This window comes from Sander lucioperca, chromosome 14 (genome assembly GCF_008315115.2).
Source record: "Sander lucioperca isolate FBNREF2018 chromosome 14, SLUC_FBN_1.2, whole genome shotgun sequence".
In the NCBI taxonomy this organism is placed as follows: domain Eukaryota; kingdom Metazoa; phylum Chordata; class Actinopteri; order Perciformes; family Percidae; genus Sander; species Sander lucioperca.
In genome coordinates, this window is record NC_050186.1 from 340,262 (window position 1) to 364,750 (window position 24,489).

General features: G+C 40.0%; 1 protein-coding gene across 2 annotated transcripts; it reads left to right on the forward strand.

Moving 5' to 3' along the window:
* The first annotated feature begins 5,541 nt into the window (after window positions 1-5,541).
* On the forward strand, window positions 5,542-22,389 carry LOC116041438 (serine/threonine-protein phosphatase 6 catalytic subunit-like). 2 transcript variants are annotated; one of them, XM_031287330.2, is made up of 7 exons: window positions 5,542-5,755; window positions 6,993-7,088; window positions 9,258-9,323; window positions 11,614-11,755; window positions 11,851-11,930; window positions 21,505-21,714; window positions 21,810-22,389. In XM_031287330.2, the coding sequence occupies exons 1-7, from the start codon at window positions 5,681-5,683 to the stop codon at window positions 22,056-22,058; spliced, it is 918 nt and encodes a 305-aa protein (XP_031143190.1). In that variant the 5' UTR covers window positions 5,542-5,680; the 3' UTR covers window positions 22,059-22,389. The 2 variants fall into 2 exon arrangements, with proteins under 2 accessions (XP_031143190.1, XP_031143191.1); XM_031287331.2 differs by lacking the exon at window positions 6,993-7,088 and having other exon boundaries at window positions 5,585-5,755.
* Window positions 22,390-24,489: the final 2,100 nt, after the last annotated feature.

The window sequence follows — 24,489 nt, forward strand, 5'->3', positions numbered from 1 at the left end:
AGCTGAATGCCTTGGAGCATTGGCTCCCATAAAGGAAGCAACAGTGGAGCTGTCAGCAGAAAAAACTGTCTCTGGTTCCAAAATAGTTCCCCTTGTGAGAATGCTGAAGCATGCCATAAGTGCCAAACAGCGGGAGGTGAATGGTGAGATGGCTAAGCAGCTATGCAACAACCTCACACGGCTCATGACAGAGAGACACTACTAGACAGCCAATCAACACTTCCTGGCCACTCTCCTGGATCCCCGATTTAAAACCATGGGGTTTTGCAATCCTGGGAATTCTGACAATGCTGTGAAAAGGCTAACAGCAGAATGTTCATTTCTTTTAAGAGACAGCAGCACTCCACCTGAACCAGCAACACAAGAGCCTGCTGAATCCTCAGGTATGAATCTATGGTCTATATTGTCATTGTCAATTGTTTATATTGTATTTTTGTAGCCTAATGCATTTTTTTGTCACTATTCAGGAAGTGGCCTATGGGATTTACTGGACCAACATGTTTCAGAGACGAGGAAGGTGAAAAGCGCAACTGCAAATGCCACCGTAGAGGTGCAGCGGTACCTCAGTGAGCCGAACGTACCACGTTCAGAAGACCCCCTCCAGTTTTGGGCACAACACAAACATGTGCACCCTCATTTTTACGTGCTGGCCCGTAATATCCTTTGTACACCTGCCTCCTCTGTGCCATGTGAGCGGGTGTTCTCTAAAGCTGGCGAAGTGGTCAGTAAGAAAAGAAATCGGCTCAGCCCTGGAACAGTGGAGAAAATTCTGTTTCTGAATAAAAATGACATTTGATGTAGCAGAAGCACAATAATATCCCCCTGACCTGTCCACAAACACTTTCACTGTCCACAAGCACTTTCACTGTCCACAAGCACTTTCACTGTCCCAAAGTATGTCCTTGCCACTGTCAAAGCACTGCCCCAATCAATTGACGCATACAATTTCTATAAACACCACACTGGCAGTTGACTACATGTCAGACTGTTAGATTGCTCATATAGCGTACGCCTTCTGCACTGCCTATCTCACCTATTTGGCTGAGGAGACAATGTTGCTCTAGGCTACGTCCTCAATATAATCACAGATATGTGTGTGCAATGTGTTCTTCATTCATTTCCCGCCCAAATTGATGTATTTGTTTACAAACACAAGACAAGTTCACAACCAAAATCCTAACTTTATTGTTTGTGGAGAAGGCAATTACATTTTTATTTATGCAAGGTCACAAATAGGCTTAGTTATTTAGTCATTATTTATCCATGAATTCATACTCAAAATGTATTCATCTTTGACTCAAAGACATTCATGGATAATATCTGTGAAAACGTTTGTGACACAAAGCTATCCTTAACTTCACCACTAGATGTCCTCATAGAGTTCTGAAGCTTCGAGTATTGAACCTTTTTTCGATACAATTGGATTGAAAGCTTCACTGGTTCAGAAAGCTTCAGTTCGCCATCACTAGTTTGTGAGCTTTGACACTGCAGGGTCTGGGAGTCGGCTCCACCTGGGCACCAGCCTGACAAGCCAGACCCATATCAAGATTTGGGTCTGTGAACTCACCATTGACACGGCTCAATCCAAGGGGCGGGATAAACGGTTGTCATTCAAATTCCCTCTGCACGCAATAGGATAGCGCTACAACCAGGCAGAGCAACGAAGAAGGTAGCGAAGCTAGTTGATAGATACAACTTTTGCCGTATCCGGTCCGCAAAACTCCGAACACATCCTCCTTTTTTAAGAATGATTTCAGTGCCATTCTTTGCTCTTTTCTCAAAGAAAAGCTTAACTCCAAGTCTTCCAGAAGACTGCTGTTCCCAGCAGCAGCAGTCATAAGCCCGCCCACCGACTCTATACACGATGTGATTGGCTTGACTAGAGTTTGTTTTTTCCAGCTCGCAAGCCAACGGAGATTTCTAGGCTACCAGAGGCCTGTACTACGAATCAAGATCAACATGTCCTGGATTTCTTTCAGTGATCCGGCTTCACCTAACCTAACAACCGTGGTCCCGCATAACCTGTATCACGACGCTGGTTATCAACTAGTTCAGTCAACCCAGGTTTTTCCAATCTAGAGACGTGCGCGTTCACATAAAAGAGGCGGTGTTTGCGCACCACGACCAATCGCAAACATCTACCAGAGCTGCATCTTTTAAACAAGAAGAACAAACTATAATTCTACATAAATATGAAGAACACAGACACGGTTTAACAGGCAAAACGCAGGAAAGAAAGCTGGCAAAAAAAGCCGACGCTGTTATGCGTAAATCACAACGCTTAGCTTATCAATATCCAGTAGTGTAGTCTACGTGATAGTAAGCTCCAGAATTTCCATATACTCACTTAAAAATGCCCAATGACACGTAACAACATACTTTCCATTATATGTTTGATATATTTTGAATTGTCATCTGTGCTTTTTTCTTCACATCGGAATGCAGGAAATTAAGTCGTTGATGCTTAAAACTTCCCTGGGGGAGGACACCCAGACCCCCCACTATGATATGCCCCCCCTCCTCCCCCAAAGGCAGATTCTGGCCAATATACAGTACAGTACACCCACTACAATACATTAGACTAAACTGTTCACTTCCCCATCAGTCAGGCACAAGATCTGACCATATATAATTACACTTTTGCTTTCCATAAACTGTCGTTGCTTTAGGCTTTTATTTCAGTTGCAACCCCAGCAGTGGTGCGCGATCGTGAGAGAAAATAAAAAAAAACATAAAAACATAATTTAAACCGATGTGCACATTGGCAACACACGGCTAAAGAAGGCAACAAATAGCCTATAAGTAATTCCCTCCGCTGAAAATCTATATCTTTCATAAATATACCCATCAGGGAATGTTAACGGGGTTGTCGGTCTCTAAATGTTTTAACTTTTATGAGCGCACCTCTCTCTCTCTCCGCGAACCGAGCTCCAGCTGATCTTCTAAGAACGGTGACGCCGTTATCAGTCGAGTATTGATTGGTCAGTGGGCGGTGCTTTTACACCGGTTGATCTCTAATCTCCAACATAACCTGCTCCCGACCGGGGGCCTGTTTCACAAAACCAAGATAAGAGATTAAGCCGGGATTTATCAGTTATCCTGGATGATTTAAGCCTTGACTCGGTTTCACGAAAGTGGAGGCACATAAATCACCATGGAGATTTATTCTGTGCAGCTAGCCTGCTCCCGACCAGGCTAACATTCAGGATTTATTTAATCCTGGAGCCTTTTCTGATCACCCAGCAGTGGTTTTACCCTGTTGTTATCAGCTTGGATTAAAATACAACAGGTGCATATTGCTGTTCATTTAAGTACTGTTATTATTTAAAGTTTTAAATTATAATTATTCATGTGACAGTCATTGTTACTGTTAAATTGCTGTATGAAGACTGCTGTTCATATTGTTGTTAGAAGTTTGATGAATATATTATGGCAGTTGTTGAGATAATTAGAAAAGGCTGATACAATTTCAAATGTGTTTTAAATGAATTCTGTTACTAAGGGCAATACATACAATGCTGTACATTTCTATAGTTGACCAATGCACCTTGAATTATTTTAGTTGATTAATTTTTTTTTTTTAATTCTTTAACAATAAGGATGATGTTTGTTCCTCTTCCATGTGCATTGTATTTGGCATTCTTAGCACACAAAGTGTGTTGTCTAGTAAACTGGGACTATAATTTGGGAGGATTGTACAATTTGAAGAACATATCCTAATTGTACAATCCTCCCAAATTATAGTCTTAGTTCACTGGACCAGTAACTATCTAGTGATGGCTACTGTACATTCATGTAACAACAGGGGGAGGACACCTCAATGGTTTTTGACCTTATATTTTGCTGGGGGGGAAATAACTGATGAATATACTCTGTTCCATTCATGTTTACAGTGTGCATGGAATGTATCATTTAATTATCTTTATAGTTAGATTTTAGAGTCCAATTTCTTCAGTGTCTTTATTTTCTATGTCCATATATACAAGGGAGCAAGGCATATAATATGTAGAGAAGGAAACTCGTCCTCTATAAAAAATAAAAAAACACGAGAAAAAGCATGGCTGATAATAGCGGACCGACTGAATGATAGTCTAAAAATATACATTTATGAACTACTGCTCTTAACTGAAACCATTCAATGAGTCACTTGTCATTTGCAAAAACGAACAGTTGTACACTTTGCATTAAAAGCGAGCAGTGGAAGTTAATATGACTTAGGAAATGTATATTTTAGCCCATGAGAGAGGGAGGAACAGAGTGAAAGAGAGATTTACGCATCATATTCTAGCGTTGTAGAAAATTGATCTTCATGGTACATTTTCTGAGTAACATTATCTTCTGCTTACTTTTAAGGCAAAGAGTACAACTGTTAATTTGTGCAAATGATTAGTAGCCTAATCCTTGAATGGTATGATTATGACGGTTTCAATTCAGAGCAGTGGTCAGTTAATGTATATTTTTAGGCTACTTACACATTCAGTCGGTCCGTGATCGTCTGCCACTTTTTCTCTCGCTGTTTCACTACAGCAGCCGTGTTTCTTTTCCTTTTATACAAATAATGTGTTTCACGTCATCATACTTCCACAAGAAGCTGCTGCTCACTCTGTATAAAGTATGTACAATGCGTATTCTCCATTTTGGCATCAGTAAATCTGTGATCGACCTCGCGGTCTTTTGAGGAAAGCCGTGGACGCGCATCTATCTGAATTACTTCAGCCTGGCTCAACCTAGTCGCTCCTCCTCAGCCTGGCTTGGCCTTCGTGAAACGCACCAAGCCAGGCTGCACAGATTAGACTAGGTCAAGCCAGTTATCCTGGATTTATATATTCTGCTTTTGTGAAACAGGCCCCGGGTTAGGCGTTCAGCATAAGTTACCACGGCGATTGAACCCGATCACCAGTGATCCACCTTCGTAGTACAGAAAACCCTGGGTTGAGCCTGAAGTGAGCTCGTTAACGCCAAATCTCGCTTCGTAGTACAGGCCTCTGGGCACAGGAGATCCAGTCAACAGCAACACTGAGGGAAGAGAAGATCGGCAAACCAGTCCGCTGCAGCAAATGGCACGTCCATCCGTCCAGAACGTTTTTCTTTCCTTCGGTAACGGATCTAGCATCATTTTATTGGGAGTGGTCTGAGCAACCGGCAAATTAGATTGCTGATGTGAACGAGTTCTACAGGTGTGTCAATTAGTGTTTGTTGTTGCAGTTCGTGAAAGAGGTAAACAGTATGATCAATTGTCTGACAATAATAATCCACAGCAACATCACAGCAAACAATAAGCAACAATAAGAAAATCACAGCAATCAATATAAAAGTTTTAAGGCAAAAATTTCCATATCAATCAATACAAATTCACAAAATAAGGTAAGGTTACCCATCAATCACACTGTTCCACTTATTTTACATTATATGACAATAACTCTGGAGATATGGTGTTAAAACTCATATTCACATAACAAACTGAACTAATAATAAGAATGTAAGGAAAATGCAAAAACGATACAGTAGGTGGCGATAATGCTCCGACTGGTTACAAGTCGCCATTAAAGAAGAAGAAGAAGAAGAAGAAGAAGAAGAAGAAGAAGAAGAAGAAAAAAAAAAAAGAAAAGGAAAGGGAAGGGAAGGGAACTTGCTAGCTGGCTAAATACTTTTGCAATCTTCTGGTTTTAGCGTTTTGATAATGGCGCCTTTAGACCTTGATAAGTACGTTGAAATAGCGAGACACTGCAAATACCTGCCGGAAAATGATCTAAAGGTGAGTTTAAGTAGCTGAAATTAACGTAGGCTGAGATTTTAATATTAGTGGAAGCAAACGGAGTGACTAGCTAACGTAAAACGATTGTTCAACAAGCGTGGCTAATCACGGAACTGCTAATTGTTACTTGGAGTTAGCAAGGATTATTGTTATTTGTATGCACATTTTACCATTGTTACCGATAATGGCGATCGTCGGCTAACAAACTCGTGTATTAAAATCATGACCGGAAGGCTTTAGCGGTTGATTGTTAATGCTAGCTTACGTAACTAGCTAACGTTAACGGTTAAATATTACAGTTGGTGCGAAACATGGAAACCACGGCAGCGCAAACCAAACAGTAGCTAACGTAAGCCTATCGGTATCGAGTTTCATCAGCAGTCTAACGTTATATCAGTAGTTAGCTAGGTGAATTGTTCGTTACCCACCATAGATACTTAGAGCAAATGTTGCTACTTACTTTTAAATGTATGGCGCTGTTTAGCTATATTAGGTAATTGTTAAACTAAAACACTTGTTCAGGGGAGCAGTAACGTTACGGTTTATTGTTGAAATCAGAATCTGTTACAAAAGAGCGTCAGAGCTATATCTGATATTCATCATTCTCTCCAACCTGATTATGTCTGCTAACATCTCGTCTAGCAATGATATATATTGATTTTCTGTTATACTTTTATCTGTCAAAAACAACCAATACTAATTGCAGCACCATTTTACTGGCTTCATATTTATTATGTTCTTTATGAGGAAGTAAAGCTTTAGTATAAACTAGTTTATAACCTCTACATATTTTATTGTCGGCATGTTGTTTACCCTGTTTAGCCCTTAACCCACTCTTGAGACTTGCACAGTCGCTGTGTGGATGGGTGCTTGTCTTGAGCTAATTTAGCCCTGTTAAGAACTGTATAAGTAATATTAGGTCAGTGATCTTTGTAGCATTTTGACTTCAGGTGGACATGTTTTTCTGAGTTAACTTGGAAACCTAATTCTGATTGTCTGACCAGCTTTCCTGAAACCTGTTCTGTCATCTGGATTGCCCAAGTCTGTTTTAACATTGGAAAGCTAAATTTGATTATATTTTTTCTTTGTTACACCCAAAAGCTCTATGCCTCTCATTTCTTATCATGTACAGAAATAGTTGACCAGTAAGCTGCAGTGTCCTGCTGTTATGAAGCTGTATTGTAACAGCATGACTTTGACTACTAGCCTAACCATTGTCATGTTTTGCTTTTTTCAGAGATTGTGTGATTATGTTTGTGATTTACTGCTGGAAGAATCAAATGTTCAGCCAGTCTCTACTCCAGTTACTGTTTGTGGAGATATTCATGGTCAGGTTGGTTTAACTAATTTCTTGTTCTAAACACTCCAAGGATGATAAATTAACCTAACTCAAAAATGACTGAAAATCATGCCCAAAGACTGAATTTACTGATCGAAAAAAGTGAAAATATGTATACGTCTTAAATTAGTGGCAGTTTTAAACAATGTATGTGTTGTCATAAATGGCATGCACAAATCAATTCCATAGCATAATTATTGATAAGTGGCCCCAGTCCTACTTTTAGTCAGCCTAAGAAAATATGTTACTAGCAATTGGCCTTACCAAACATTTTATGCTATAAAGGCCTTTACACACCAGGGCTGTTTTTTTTCGTGCGATTAATTCGCACGTCAATATATATGTTTTAGAACTGTTTTTGTCACGTGTATTTCACACAGAACACGAATATTACGCAGTGATAAAGCAACGTAATTTTTTTTAAACAAGGTACATTTTTCTGAGCTTTGGCGACGCGAATTAAGACATCAACCAATTACGTTGGGTTGTTTACCTATGAGGATCATCATACAACAACACAGAGTCTGCTGTCCGAACCACAGACTGTACAGACGGCAACTTTTATTACTCCTTTCAACTTTGACAGTGTACAAGAGACACTCTTTCCGTTTTTACCTTTCACAATAAAAACCCAAGACATATGCTACACTGTTTTCCAGATGGAATTCAATTCACTGAGTATTTCGCTAAAAGGAAACTAAATAGCTTACAGTAGCTTAGTGTTTGCTTTTCCTGCTTTGGGGGCGAGACAGGGGCTGGAGTCTATGGAGCTAATCCCTGTCATTCCACTCAGCAGCCGGGGAAACGAGACATGGTACACCTCCGGTGGATTTGAGGAGCTGCAGCATTTATTTGTGCTCAAACTGCAGACTCTAGCTACTGTACAATCACTTGGCATCTTCCCTGCTAAACGTTAACTCTCCCCGTCCGATCTCTCTCTCGTCCACTCACACTGCATCTCCTGTCACTTTTTCTCTCTTCAGCAGCGTTCACACCGACATGTTAGATGAGCTGCCGCGAATATCTGAAACTTGTATTGAAAACGGTCACAAATTTGCTGCCATTGTGAATAGTTTTGATGCGTAATATTTGCAGCCGATTATTTTGCATATTCGCATCGCTTATTTGTCACGCCCCCGGTGCGTAACAGCCTTAAGACTAGGGATGCACCGATCCGACTTTTTCAGTACCGATACCGCTGCCTGGGCTTTGTGTATCTGTCGATAGTGATCCAATACCGTTGTTGAACTAATAATAAACTCTATACCTTCCACCACAATGTGGAAGAGACTAAAGGCACCAGACTTTCCTAACTAAGACAAAATAACCTAGATGTAATGTATTGAATTCTTATTCTAATAACTTTATTCATTCAAATTGAAAATAGAATGTAATCTATGGAACCTGTGGTAAGAGATTGCGGGCGTAACAAGCTCGCTGACCGCGCTCTCACTCACACACACCGGACATTTAGCAGGAAGAAGGGAAGGAAGACAGCGAGCTGCAGGCTCTGGAGCTCTGTCAAGGCAGCGGTGTTTGGTAGTCCAGTAACCCAGAAACGGTGACCGACCCGTCGTACAAAATTGGCAGTTGGCCATCAATTTTCGTAAAACGGCCCATATTTGACCTCTACATAGTTGATTTCTCGCATAAAAAAGTCTCGGAAGGGAATTTTGTGATAAAATAGCATATGAACAATGTATACAATTTCTGAGATCTGCGCGACCTATTCAGAAGACTACCTGATCTCAGATCAGTGGTGTAGCCTATGTAAATGTTGGGGCGTGACAAAGGTAGAGACTAGAGCCAAATAAGGTAGGAGTTGAGGAGTTGAGGAGTTGACGTCAACTTTTAGCATTGTTGAGATTCGCCCGTTTTCAGCAGCAGTTTCAAATTGTGAGATTTGCAGAGGAAAGAGGTGTCAGTGGGATTTTGAGGTTCTATGTATGTCCTATTTACCCACCAAACTGTCGTTATTCAACTATGACAAGGTAAAATCGGTTTTGCATTCTATCACCCCATTTAAGACATGTATCCACATGGATACCAGTCCATGTAAAATGCTAAATTAGCTATTATATTGCTAATACTGTGGTGTTCTGTCATTGTCTTTCCTTTTTAATGAATTTAAGATTAAATGTTCTTTTTAATGTTCCTGTCTAGTTTTATGATCTTTGCGAGCTCTTCAGAACTGGAGGCCAAGTTCCAGACACAAATTATATTTTCATGGTGAGTAAGTTTTTTTTATTTTAGTTTTTTTTTATTAACTAACAGAGCTCAAAATACTTGTACATGCACAAATAAACGTTTTGGCTGGACCCAGCCAAAAATAGGCAAGCCCTATAAACGCGAACATCTGTCACTCTGTCGCAGAGTAAGTGATGAAGTTAGACCATTGGTCGAAGTGAGTAGGGCTGTCCTCGATTTAAAGAAATTCTTAGTCGACTAACTTGCGTTTACCATATGTGCTCATTTCTTGGAAACAAGTCATTCAGCATGAAAAAAGCATAAAAATTGACTAACCTACTACAGCAAACTTAGTCAACTAAGACCAAAACGACCGATTAGTTGACTAATCGACAAAGAAGGGGCAGCCCTAAAAGTGAGTGATGACCTAGGTCGAGTTGGAGCTTCCCCATTGGTCGTTGCTGTTTCAAAGGGAATCGACATGCACAGTCAGCTGGTTTGTAAATACTCACCAACTATAGTTTTATGTTTTTATGTGTGCCGGTTTTTTAAATCAAGATCCATTGATTTGTTTATCCCAAGTAATTGTTCCTCTAGTCAACCTTCTCTCTTTGATATCAAAAAGCTGATACCATAACTGAGCTACATGTTTCTTCCTTCGAACCTCACGTTTCCCATTCCATATCCCCCCCACATCTAATAGTACTGTTTCACACACATTGAAACGTGTCTGAACCCCGGCAGATGAATTAAAGGGATATTTCACCTTTGGAAAGATGAATATATCTTTAAATTGGGTCACTTATGTAGTAGAAATGTGAAATTATTTTAGAAATTGGTGGCTTCTAGGCCGAGAAAAGCCAGAAAATGTGTTTTTGGCTCATGTGGATGAAAGACACCAAATCCCAGAATGTACTTGTTTCGCTGCTTTAGCGTCTACTCCCAAGCCACGCCTACCGTTTACAGACAGACAGTGAGACAGTCAACTCAACTTTAGTGTGTTTTATTGTCATTTCAACCATATACACGAAACAACATTTCACCATGGCTCAAGTGGTTACACAATTAAAATATATATAAACGACATTATATAAAAACGACATACGAAACAGTCTATACTTAGTGCACAGACATGATATGCGCCGTAAAGTTCAGCTAACACATAGCTACTAGCATTAGCGCTTGGTGGGCTATAAACACCGAGTATAAACACAGTCGTAAATTTGCGTGGAATGTAGACTGGTCAGCATTTAACAGTCACAAACTCCACCAGCAGTTAGCAGTTAGTTGGATACAAGCACCCCATTTCTGCACCAGGCAGTCCGTGTTAACACAGTCCACCTCCACTAGCTAGTCTTACCCGGTGACAGAGCAGCCGGCCTGGTAGCTGGATAGTCCAATACAGCAATGTTTCCACAACAACAAAAACACAGCAGTCTCTGAACTCGGGTTGGGAGTTTCGTTGAAGTTGGATGTAGTCCAGTTTGTTGTCTAATGAGCGGACACTTGGAAGCAGGATTGATGGAACAGGTGGCCGGCTATCGTTAGCTTTCCACCGGCACGCTCGTTCAACGTTCCCCACTGATGATGTCCCTTTACCAGCCAGATGCATCGAGCAACACCGCTGGTCTCCATACCCGGCGGACGAAACTCGCGAGTATTCTGTAATAAAGTGTCCTGCATATTCTCCAATCTGTACCAGTGTATCCCAGTGGTACACGTGTGCGGTAGTTTGAATGCACATAATTATTGTTCTAAAATTTTCTTCGGGATGAATAAGTCTGTCTGTCTTCTGCTGAGAAGCCAGTAAGCGAGGATTCAAGATGGCTGATGCTTGTTTTGGTTCGGGAATCTTCATGTAAAGACGACAGTCCAACCCTCTATGGGCGGGTTGAAAACATGCGGAAGTAGCTCCTACTACTGGCTGTAGTCCATTGCCTCTGGGCAAAAATGCCTCCAATGACAGAAAACTAAGATTTTTGCGTCATCGGAGGCTTTTTTCCAGAACCACAATGCAGTGATCTCTCGTCTCAGGGGGACATGAGGGAGGGAAGCACGGTCATTCAAAAATACTACCGTGTTTCTGCTGATACAAAGGTTAATGCTAAATCGGTGAAGTATCCCTTTAAGCACAGGATGCACACAGGCTTGAAAAAGTAGTACACAGTATGTCCAAACAGATTTAAGGTAACAACAATTATTCTGTACCCAGATTGTTCAGATATGAAGAGGCACTGTATCTTAGAGACAACTGAGTTGTGTTTTGTGTATATTTGCGTATATATGGAGGCTCTTTAAGTTCATTGATGGTGTCTTTTTTTTCCTCCTCTAGGGCGACTTTGTAGACAGAGGATATTATAGCTTGGAGACATTTACACATCTGCTAGCTTTAAAAGCAAAGTGGCCGGATCGTATCACACTTCTACGTGGAAACCACGAAAGCAGACAAATAACACAAGTGTACGGCTTTTATGGTAGGTAGACATGCTTCACTGTTAATGTTTATGAATGTTTTCTGTTTCACAAGCTCATCAAACCCTGTTGTCATGTATGTTCTGCTTATTTTTAGATGAGTGCCAAACAAAATATGGAAACGCAAATGCCTGGCGGTATTGCACAAAAGTGTTTGACATGCTGACTGTGGCAGCTGTAAGTTCATTCATGGTTCTTTCACATTGGTTTCACAATAACATTTGCATTTTGTGCTGTAAATCTTTGATCATAGGTAGGATGTGTAAACATGGATCAATCCTCTCCCAAAGCAACATAAAGGACCACAATAGTGGTTTTGCACAACCAGCCCAGTAAATCCTATGTGCTTAAACTTACTATACGTTAGTGACAACCATTTTCTAATTCATGCAAATGGCACTGTTATTTTAAAAAAAAAAAAAAGTACCTTCCAGGGGCCCACTGGTTTCTATTCATTTCTGTACAATATCAAAATCAGGCCACAGATAATTGAAACTTGCTGGACATAGCTAATGCATCATAATTAAATACACATCTGCACTGGTTTTTGTTAAACTTACTTAATTTTAAAGTTTTAATAGTGTTAAATTATGTGAATTTTTCCAGGTGGTGCCTTCACATGCTGAAGTGAAGGTCTGATAACAGAACTTTGCCATTCAGCTGCCACATAGCATTGCATTTATAAGTTATGATGTTTGGAAACTTAACGGGGAATACACATAATCATGAATGTGGTCAAGACTTGTCTTTAAATTTTACAGTTATATGGAACGGTCTACGAAAATAATTCAGCTGTCTTTAGAGTGGAAGACAGTTTTAAGGCCCTGACACACCAACCGGCTCGTTCAGAATACGATCTCGTATTTTACGAAAATAGTTCACCGAAATGTGTTTCTGAAAACATTTTAAGCAAGAAATGGGCCATATAGTTGCTGAATCTGTCTGTTTTTTTTGATCGACAAAGGTCAGTTTGAAAGATTTTCGTCAGATTTTAAGCGCCCTTTGCCACGCTAACATAAGTGCACTGAGTCGCTAGTCAAGGGCTAGAACTCCACCAATCAGATTGGTCATTGAGTCCGACTGCCCGTCCTCTGACCCAGCAAGTCAGGTCAGCCAAAATGAAGGCAGACGGCCCCTCCGATGGACGACGGCACTGAACACACCGAACAGACTCAAGTCACTGACCTCGACAGACTGTCCGACAGCCGATTATCGGGTTGGTGTGTCAGGGCCTTTAGCTACACAACAGCACATAAATGCATCATTCCTCTTTGGTCAGATGTGCGCTAGCATTGGATGATCAGGGATGGAAAACCCACATACTAGTTGTTAAAGCAAATATGATATACCGAGGAGAAAATGGTGCAGGGACAGGGCAAGAAGAGGAGATAAAGTTGCTACATCTGTCTTTAGCTTTATTTTATTTGACAGGAACAGTGCATATTAATAAACATTTCTGTAAATATGCCAGATTTTTCCAAAAGGCTAATTTCAATAAATACCTCTCAAATGTGACTACAAGTCACGGCGATGTAGACCGCAACAACTGTGATTGGTCCACTTGGCCATGGCTTGTTGCATCGCATTTCCCCGTAGTCATTTCCGGGTTCTCCTTCTCCATAACAACATGAAATCAAGGAGAAGGTTATGCCGGCCCTGCTATTCTCTTAAAGAGATACGCTAGATCGACACAGAATCCAGCGCACAAGTGTAAACCTCAGGCCACTTAAGTAGGCTACAGTGAAAGCTCTCCATAGAGCCCCCCGCAAAAGCATAAATCTGCCTTTAGCATAGCAATAGCATACAGCACATACAGCGAGCCAAGCAGTGTTAATCAGTTATTTGTTAGTCAAAGTATACAGGCAGTAGCCCAATAGAGCATACATCACATTTATAAAACAAGACAACATATAGCAACATTACATAAACACTACCATCAAACAGGCGTATTAATCCCAAAAAAACAAACAAACAAGCAGAAACAAAAATGCATATGAAGCAGCACATGAGAGAGATTGAACGAGCTACATCAGAAGCAAACCCTAATGGACAACCAATCAAGCATAGTATTGCCGACCTTACACAAACGACTCTTCAAGCGATTCTATTTTCGCAGACTATTTATTTATCTATTGGAATGAGTCTTGCTAAAGTTGGGGCGCGCTCCTGTTGTCTCCAACTTAGTCCAGTCAGTCTTTTTCCCGTCTTGACGTTCCGACAAAATCAAACGTAGCTTAGCCTTTTTACTTGTCCTGATGGACAATAACAATCTATTTTATCTATATCCCTATTGACAAACTTTGCACACTAATTTTGGACATGTATCTTCCATGGGCTTTGAGAAGAAAAAGTTCTAATGCCCTCTTGTAGGTAAATTCTAAGGGTGCTTCGATCAGGATTTTTGGGACCGATCACCGATTGCTGTGAGCAGTATCGGCCGATGCCGATCACCGGGTCTATTTGAAACCTTATATTTATCATGTCATGAATTTATCATATATTACTTTTAATATTCTTAACAACAATGCATAAGTATTAAAATTAACAGAAGATAATGTATTGTGAATTGTCAACGGTTTACTTTTATTGACAGGAAACGTTCAACATTCCACTTCCTCTGTTAGAAACACACCTTAAACAGCTTAGAGCTTAACATATAGCTAAAGCCTTATTCGGAATAAATTACAAAAAAACTGTCAGTGTGTTCTTTAGTGTGTCTTTAGTGTGTTCTGAGCAGGGTGGGGCCACTTAAATTTTTTACCAGCCACTTTTTCCAGAATTGAAATTTATAAAAGAGTGCACTATCATATTTTGAATTGCTTTATTAAATTATGTTTTATTATTAATACATATTTTATTAATGTATTTATTATGTGTCAGTAGCTTGTTGATCTTTACATTGTAAGTTAATATCCTGGCCTGGCACACACATTCATACGGTTTGATAAAGGACTTATTGGACTTTAACTTATCATTGATTTTACAATGAGTGTAGTTGTTTGTAGTATGTTTTGCACGGTCTTTCGCTGTACGTTCTGTCAATGCGCCACTTGTTTGAAAAGTACCTTCTCTTTTTCTTTACTTCGCCCTCAACAGCTCCATAGCTACTGCTGACTCCGCGGCGGGCCTCTTAACACCGGGGATATGTCGCCACATTTTTTAACAGAATTTTCCTTTCGTCTGTACCTCAGCTCAGCCAGCTAGCTAGCTAGTTACACGGCGGCGTCCCGGCCGGACTAGCGCTGAAAACTAGCTACTTGACTATGCGTGGTCAAAGCCCCGGCTGTGAACTGTTTCATTTCCTGTAAGTTCTTCACAATAAAAGTCCTCCGTTATTTTGGTATTTGAATGTTTTTATTATGAAGCAGCAAAATCCGGAAATGTTAGGGATTCATTAGCAGTAACGTAACGCGATTCCTATAAGCATTGTTACTTAGCAACAGCATTCTTTGACAAAAACTGTCTAATCCATTACAAGGATACAAGGCTAATTTCCCACCCTGGTTCCGAGGCACTTTTTTTGACCAACTCGGGAGACTGATCAGTCCAACTGCTTTTTCTGCCAACGGTCGGCCATCTGGTTGGTGTGTAACTTAGCTGCGTATAGAACATTTTCTCACGAGTAGTGCGTCATCTGATCGGCCTTTATGGAGACCACCAATCAAACTATTTAAAGCCTTTATCGGCCGATAACGATCGGTTCCCGATCAATCAAAGCACCCTTAGTAAATTCCTCTGGGGTCGACCCATTGATGGAAACCTTCATGTAGGCAGCCAGGTGCTATCCTTGCAGCCTGTTACGAAGGTCTGATTTTGAACTGAAAATTAAGGTAAATACTAGCTAAATAATCAAATAATTGCATTTGGACAAACATTAGCATTAAGTGGGGTGGCTGGGCAAGACACTGAACCCCGAATTTCCCCCGATGCTGCGCATCGGAGTGTAAATGTGTGTGAATGTTTATCTGATGAGCAGGTGGCACCTTGTACAGCAGCCTCAGCCACAGTGTATGAATGTGTGTGAATGGTTCCTGTACTATGTAAAAGCGCTTTGAGTAGTCGTTACGACTAGAAAAGCGCTATATAAAAAACAGTCCAGTCCAAGTGTAATGGAGAGAAGCCAAACACGTTCGTCTATTAACCCACGCTGCAATGACACAAACGCGGGTTAAAAATCGGCATAGCTTCCCTTTAACGTTAAATAAAACATCTGTGCTATATTTAACATTAACAGTATACATTGTTTTTCATGACAAGCAGCTGTTATACATTGATAATGATACAACTGTAGGTTACTGCAGTTAGTTAACATTACCACAAAAAACGTTGCCAATGAGTCTCGGGCATGGATGTATGTCTCGGATGGAACAGGCACTGCAAACTTTCGCTCGATGGTGTTTTAAGCCCCCGACGTCGACTTCAAGGCAGCGCTGCGACCGTTGACTTCAAGGCACCTAACCTTAACCCTAACCATTGCCTAATCCTAGTGCGTTGGGGGCTTAAAACATCAAACACCCAAACTTTCCAGCGCATGTCTGTCTGTGTGTATGTGCGTGCTCGCGTACAGCGGGGTAGAGGGCGATGGTGGGGGCTTCTTCTTCAGTGTTTATTGGGGGTGGCATTACTGATTGGACTGAGAGATACATAGATGAACAGCCGCTCCGTGCAGATTCAGAAAGGGCAATTCAATCCATAACTAAAGAATTGGCAGGGTTTATAGCAAAAGATATGCAGTTGTGGAGGATGCTGGATTTCAGCTTATGATTAAAGTAAAGTTAGAATATCCGCCGACGTTTCAGCAACACTAAATCCCGAACTGTATTTTTTGTGCAGAGGAACATAACAAATAGAATAGAATTAACAAAGCAGTGTGGTTTTGAAAATGGTGTACAGTGTTTCATTATTTTAATAACAAAGTGGAACTTGTCCTTTTTAATAAGAAATCCAAGTGGAAAAACTAATATTTCCATTATGAACTGACAATTTATAGGCTGTCACTTTGTTTATGTCTTTAGTCTATAATACCAAAAACGTTCCGAACTGAACCCAAAACCATGATATGAATGGAACAGTGAATTTTGTAAACTGCTCCAGCCCTACTGTCCTCATAACAATTTGGCCAAAATTAAGCACATTGACCACACACAATCCAGCCATCTACTAGCTTTGGACTGGGGCCTCATTTATAAACGTGGCGTACGCACAAAAGAAGACGTACGCCGCTTTCTACGCAAGAATTGGGATTTATAAAAAGCAAAACTTGACGGGAAAATGTGCGGTCCTCCACGGACACTCTGACCCAGGTATATGCACGGAAATGGGTGAAATGCAGACTGATCTCACTAAGTGGCATATGTATGACAAGCCAATTCGTATGCCATTTTGGCGAGTTATAAAAACGCATAATCGTTTTTTAGCGTGTTTATCAACGCCGTTTGGCCTCCATTGACCTACATTACATGTGAATTATCGCTGTAGCGAGTAGTATGAAAGGACGGAGGTTGGTTGGGGTGGCGGATGGGTAAAACAAGACTTTCACCCAGGAGAGTCGGGATCAGCCGTTTTTTTTTAATAAAGCCTTCCCCGATGTTTTTTTCCTAAACCCAACTGTTTGTTTTCCTAAGCATGTGACATTGGCACCGCCACATGATGTGTATGTTTACATCCGCTGTATACAGCGTAGACATACACGCGGATAGCTCAAAATGCATACAGATAACACGCCATTTGGCTTTAGGAAAGTGGCGTGTATGTTTACGCAAAGTCATGATGCCATGTTGGTGAAATGAGAAACGGCGACACCGACGGCAGATGGATGAAACATTTGAAACTGTGTGAATCTGAGACCATTGTGTAAAACAAATCGAAATATTCCCTTTATTGATCATATGAAGAATTCACAAAGCCATTCTTACAATTAATATCCTACACAAACACCTGTTTGATCCATCTGCGGTGAAAAACAGACAAAATAAAACAAGATACTATCGTAAAGTCAAGCAAAGATATATTTGCAAAGAAAACTCATTCTGTAATTATATTGGCATGTTATGGAATTTATGCTCATGAATAATACGATCAACGGGACAAATAGATTGATGCTGTTTTCGATGCCTCCATCGATGCACATTATTTTAAAATGGTCATCATTTAGCCTACAGTATACAGTGTTTATTTTTATGGCTTTAAAATAAAAATTGTTTTAAATGTTTTTTTATTGTAGGTCTAAAGCATGTTTTAAAGGCGTAAAATGAATCTAGGGGTTAATAACACGTGTACCTAGTTCGACGTTCTCTGGGATTTGTTTTCATGCTAATCGAATGTGACTAGTTTTATCGCAAACTGCTAATTACCTTATAACGCTAGTTGTCGGGGCACGGCTAAAGTAAAAAGAAATCGCTATTTCTATACCACTAACAAGGCTCAAAATAGCATCACACTTCCACGGTAGCATAATGAGGGTCCCTACATGTAAACCGAAGCATTGAAAACAAACCCCAGAGAACGTCAAACTCGGTACACGTGTTATTAACCCCTAGGTTCATTTTGCGCCGGATTTGTCCTTCAACCATTGTGAAAGGTGCAATAGAATGTTTTACTAATTACATGCTCCTTGCGCAGAACTATTTGTCATTTACAATTAGATTAATTCCAACACCTTTAGCTTTTAGATACAATCCAATGAATGGGTAAATGCATGTCATGTGTAATTATGCAAAATGGCTGGCTTTGCAATGTTGGAAGATGTGGCAAATGGAGACCGACAGCAAGAAGACTTGCTGGCAAATGAGGAAGAGTGGCCTCCGAGCCTGTTCCGACTTCCTCGAGCTGTCCTGTTAGATCTCTGTGCTGTTTTGGGCCCAGCGTTACAGAGGAGCACTCGGAGAAACCATGCCTTGCCTGTCCCACTTCAAGAGGGGTCACCTCCAGTGTCCCATGGCATAAACACTTTCTCGGGGTAGCACTAGGCGTTTTTTTTGCATCAACTTTAATATCGGACCATTTATTTTTACTTTGGGCCATGGTCCGACCTCTGAGGCTGTGGCATTAACTGTGTCTGCAACATGTTGTCACTACAGTTTTTTTGGCATTGGTAATGCCCACGCTGTGCCCTACAAACATATTTTCCTCTTTTCCACCTCTCTACAAGAACTACAACTTCACATTGAGTGAAAGTGCTTTGTTTTCCTCTGTGCGCATGATGTCGATATGGATGAATATTAATTTGGGGCATTTCACTGACTATTTAAGGGCAATTATGGGCATGACATGAAGCCGCCAAAGTTGCGCCACATTTAGAGTTGATTGTGATTTATAAAGGGAATCCGAGGACCTAGGTTCTACCTTCACAGATCACATGTGGGATTCAGTCCTGGATCGGATACACTCTACCTCCATGTGCGCCCGACATGCTCTTGTGCAATTTAAAGTAGGGCTGTCAATCAATTAAAAGAAATTAATCTAATTAATTACATACTCTGTAATTAATTAATCTAAATTAATCACATACATAATTTTTGCCCGGTGCCTTAACCGATACTTTTTAAGAAAGTATAAAAAAAAAGAAGGGCACTAAACAACAGTCGGCACCATTAAAGAACAGCTTGTTTATTGCTAGGCCATTAGGTCAAAATTAAATGATTTAATAATAATGTAATAACTATAACAATAACTTATTTCACTAGTAAATTGCTGTTGAATGAGAAAAACAACCACCACATAGGAAAAGGACATTTAACAACAACTTTGAATGCACCACGAGACTGAAGGTTACCAATTTGATTGAACTGTGTTTTTCCGACAACGGCAGCTGCAGACTGTTACATCCCAGTGTTGAATCCTCTACAGTAAAATACAGTCACACTTTACACCGTTTAGCGTTAGCTGTCAGCATTGTAACTGTGTTTAATCCAGCTACTAGCTAGCTGTAGGCTAACGTTAGCTGCTGTTGAGTATAGTGTTAACTAGCATCACGTGCAGCGATGTTTCTGTTTCCTGTAACATCTGTTTCAGAGCATCCGAGAGAAGCACAGACATATCAGTGGCACCGAAATGAGGCGCCGAAATCCGCGTTGCTATTCGGTCCGGTAGATACAGTTCGTGAAGGCACCTGTGCCGTATTGGCACCGGATTTCGGTACCCAACCCTATTCAGGAAGAAGATTTTTATAAGTAAATGTTCCAATTAATGATCCAGGCACCACATTCTCGTCTCCCTCCTTCATTTTACAGTCAAATGGTGGCTAGAACAGCTCTGGGTCAAAGTTCAATATGGAATGGATTAATCTGCGTTATTTTTTTTAATGCATTGTTTTAAATTTGCCCTAATTTAAAGTAGTACATCGTATCTACATATCTAAAACCAAACTAGCTTGTATGTTCCCTGATGTGGACCCGACCTGTGATCGCTGTAAGAGCGCACCTGCGTCACTCTTTCACATGTACTGGACATCAGTCTTTCAAACAATTTCTGAAGTACTTCACTATCAAACTGAGACGAACCCTTTTACTGGCATTTTTGGCATTGCTCGAAATTCGGGCTTGCCTAAAGTGAAGCTGAAGGTATTGGCCTTTACCTCCTTACTGGCTCGTAGGGTTCTCTTACTCAAGTGGAAAGATCCTGCTCCTCCTTCCCACTCACATTGGATTAGAGACATTATGTCCTGTATGAATTTAGAGAAAATATGTTACGCTACAAAATATGGCTTCCCTTCTTGACATTTTTTGAGAAACCAACTACAATAATATCAGAGTAGCTACCTCCTTCCCCTCTTTTAATTTATTTTATTTGTTTTTTGTTTCTTTATTGATTACTATTTTTAAATATATATAATTTTATTTTTTTTAAGGTGTGTATTTCGTTTGTACTCACATCTTATGTTTCGTCCGTACGCCACTTCTGACGCAAATTCACTGCACAGTTTTATAAATGAGGCCCCTGGTAATGTTTGGGAAAACGCGGTGTCAATAGGATTGGGATTATGAAAAACCTCTCAAAGAAAAAATGCACAATGTATTGTGTTTTGAACAAATGCAGATTTACTTCAAAACTAGATATATTCATTTAAAGATACAAAAAATTTTCTGTTAATATTGCAGATTTAATTATGCTACATTTACTTCCACTCAGTGGAGGTAATTCCTATTTTCTGCTACTTTTTACTTCAACTCAACTACATTTATCTGTATTTATCTTTAGTTACTATGATGATTCAGATTAACAGTACAAAATATAATCAATAAATTGAAAAACAGGCTTTATTGGTCCCCAGGGGGAAATTCACAAGCTACCAAGCAGTATCCAAGTATATCCAATAATATATAATATTCTGAAATGTGCCATTCTGCACAATGAGTACTTTTACTTTTGGTACTTTAAGTATATTGATATTGATTGAAGTATTAATGCTAATACGTTTATGCTTTTTATTTTTGGCAGTTTATTCTGTGGCCCATCTTGGACTTATGTTATTGGACTTGTGATTAAATAATGAATTAATAAAATGCAACAAAACCTTCTAGTTAATCAAAAGAAGTTGTATATTAATTTCAAAGTGCTCCAAAAGGCTTCATTTGCATATCAAAATCACTAAAATCTATTTAATCAATTTATTTTATACTATAGAGTGTGCAGGTCGGGTTTTTACAGACAATATCAAACTTGATCAAAAAATATTACTGGTCGTATTTATTGTGTGTTATTTTCAGAACTGCCTGATTTTCTAATGAAATCTTTTAATCTCTAATCCAAGTTGATAGATGAGCAAGTCCTGTGTGTCCATGGTGGTCTTTCACCTGACATTAAGACGTTGGACCAGATCCGCACCATCGAACGCAACCAAGAGATTCCCCACAAGGGGGCCTTCTGTGATCTTGTGTGGTCAGATCCAGAGGATGTGGACACCTGGGCTATCAGTCCACGAGGTGCAGGCTGGCTGTTCGGCTCCAAGGTTACTAATGAGGTATGTTGTGTCGACAAAATTTTAAACTAATCAATGGAAAATTGAAATGCCTGTAACACCAGTTGATTGAAAGTCATGCTCATTTTTTGTTTTAGTTTGTGCACATCAACAGTCTGAAGCTCATCTGCCGTGCACATCAGCTTGTTCATGAAGGCTACAAGTTCATGTTTGACGAAAAGCTGGTGACCGTGTGGTCGGCGCCCAACTACTGCTACCGCTGCGGAAACATCGCGTCTATCATGGTATTCAAGGACGTGAACAGACGAGAACCCAAGCTGTTCCGTGCTGTCCCTGACTCTGAGCGCGTCATACCACCCCGAACAACCACTCCCTACTTCCTCTAATGATAAGAGCCAGTTCTCTCTCCACCCTCTGGAGATCTCAAGTCTGAAACTTAACATATTTTTAAAAATTCATTGAAGTAACATCCCTTCAGGTCTACAGAATCTTAAGTAGCTACAGTTTGTTTGCACTCACTCACTTTGTTCTGTCATGAAGGTAAACATCCTCTTCTCCCCCTCAATGAGAATACCTTTTTAAATTTCTTCATATTTCAATAAGAAAATTTTGAATGGTTTAATTTTGATGTTATGTATCCCACTTAAGCAAATAAAACATTTAAACTGGTGTTAACTGCCAATAATGTGTTCAAATAAAGTGATATATATTTTATTTGTCATTGTAGCAGTTTGATCTCATGGTTGCCTTTTGAAAGACTGGACCGGTCACCTCTTTTAAGAATGACAATTTCTGGAAGTAGAAAATAAACTTTAAATAATTGCAGACCCGCTTTATAAACTGTTGAGCCCATCCTACAGCATTCTGCCTTAAATGTGAGTTGCAATTTTAATTGTAATTTAACTTTCCTTTATTGCTTTTTTGAAGTATAGTTAAAGATGGAAAGAAAGCAATAGAGAGTAAAGGATGGAAGTTGAGAAATTAAGGGAGAACGGTGCCTGTTGGACGTTATACATTACATACAAGCAATATTTTACACTTATGTCTTTTTTTTTTTGCCAAGTACATTTGCTATTTATCCCAGCCTTTAGAAAATGAGTCTTCCATAGTTTTTAATCTATATGTGAGTTTCTCTATCATTTGAATGTCACTGATAGTAGTCAGCCATTGTCTGTGTTCAGGTGCATCAGTCTGGAGCCAGTTTTCAGTGATGGCCTTTTTTGCAGCCGCAAAAAGAATCTTGACCAAATATTGGTCTCCTTTATGCACAGATCCTTCAAAATATCCAAGGTATAGAACAAGACAGGTTTGGGGGATGTTGTAACCTAGTACCTCACATAGCACAGTGTATCCGATTCCAGAAAGGTATTTTCCTGCAGCTCCAAAACACGTGCATATGGTTTGGATTCATATGATTGCATTCAGGGGCGGATTTAGTCATTTTGGGGCCCAAGGCAGACACAGACATGGGGCCCTCTACATCTCATGTTTCCCCCCTTTTGTCAATCCTTATTTTTCTAAGAAAGTCCTACTTGTAACTTCTCTTCAGCAGTCTTCACACAGCAATGATGTCTAGACTTCGGGGGTCAGTTTCAGGTAGAAGGTTTAACAAACTCTGAGTCTAACCCTGATGTCTGAGTTGATTTACACTGAGATGGGAAGAGTTTTCGGTTCCAGAACAGCTGATATGAGTTGGTTCAATCAACTCAGAGTAGGTTCACGCGCGTGCACCACCACAATAAAAAGGCAGCATGAATGGAGCCATGATTCTACAATTCACCATGGTAACAACCACAAACAAACGGGTTGGCGGAAATACTCATGCGCACAAACAGCGAGTTTGAACATGTATTTAGTTAAAAAAGTAAGACGGCGGCTACTGCTGCAAAAGAGAGAGAATTGGTGTGGGAGAAAATTGCTGCTCGAGTCAATGCGTAAGCATTAAAAGTGTATTAATTTCATATTTAATCACAGTTAACTTATAATATTAGCCTACTAGTGAAAACTGGAATTGTATTACACCTATAATTTCATTTGGGTGCAATCCTACTGGCGAAAAAGTAAACTACTAGGCCTACTATATCCCATTCTGAGGCTGCAGCACCATGATCATTAACAGAACTATATAATTTATTTCTTTTTTTATGTCTCTCACTGGTTTGTGTCCAGGGAACAATACAAAAAACGTTTCAGAGCGGGTCACACTTTTCTGACGAGTGGCTTTACTATTAGCCTACAGTATGATCTGCATCACCAATAAAGAAAACTGCCGTTTGCAAAAAACGTAATGCGACACAAAGAATCTGCTGGGATGTTAAAGCATGTCCACGATGGTGAATGTTAGTGATATGAGGACGGATAAGGTATCTACATATCTGATGGACTGTGAAAAAAAATACCTCTCAAATCGGTTATGTGGAAATGAAAATACATTTAGTCGGGACTCAATATCATCTCCCGACGTAAACTCTCTGTGAATTAATACAGCTTTTTCATCAACGGGATCGTCGACAAAAGGACATGACATGTTTGAGAAAAAAACGTTTTATAATCTGCCTAACAATAAGTTTTATTTATTAAGTTTTTATTCATGCAGATAACAAACTGCATTAAAATGCGCCTGATACAGACTGAATGAATGAATGAGGAAATGAGAGAGAAGAAACCTCGAGTTTCTCTCAGTCTCCTCCCTCTGACAGTGTCAGAGGGAGGAGACTGTGTGAGTGTGTGTGAGAGTGTCTGTGTGTGAGTGAGTGTGTGAGTGAGTGTCTGTGTGTGAGTGAGTGTATCTGTGTGAGAGTGCCTGTGTGTGAGTGT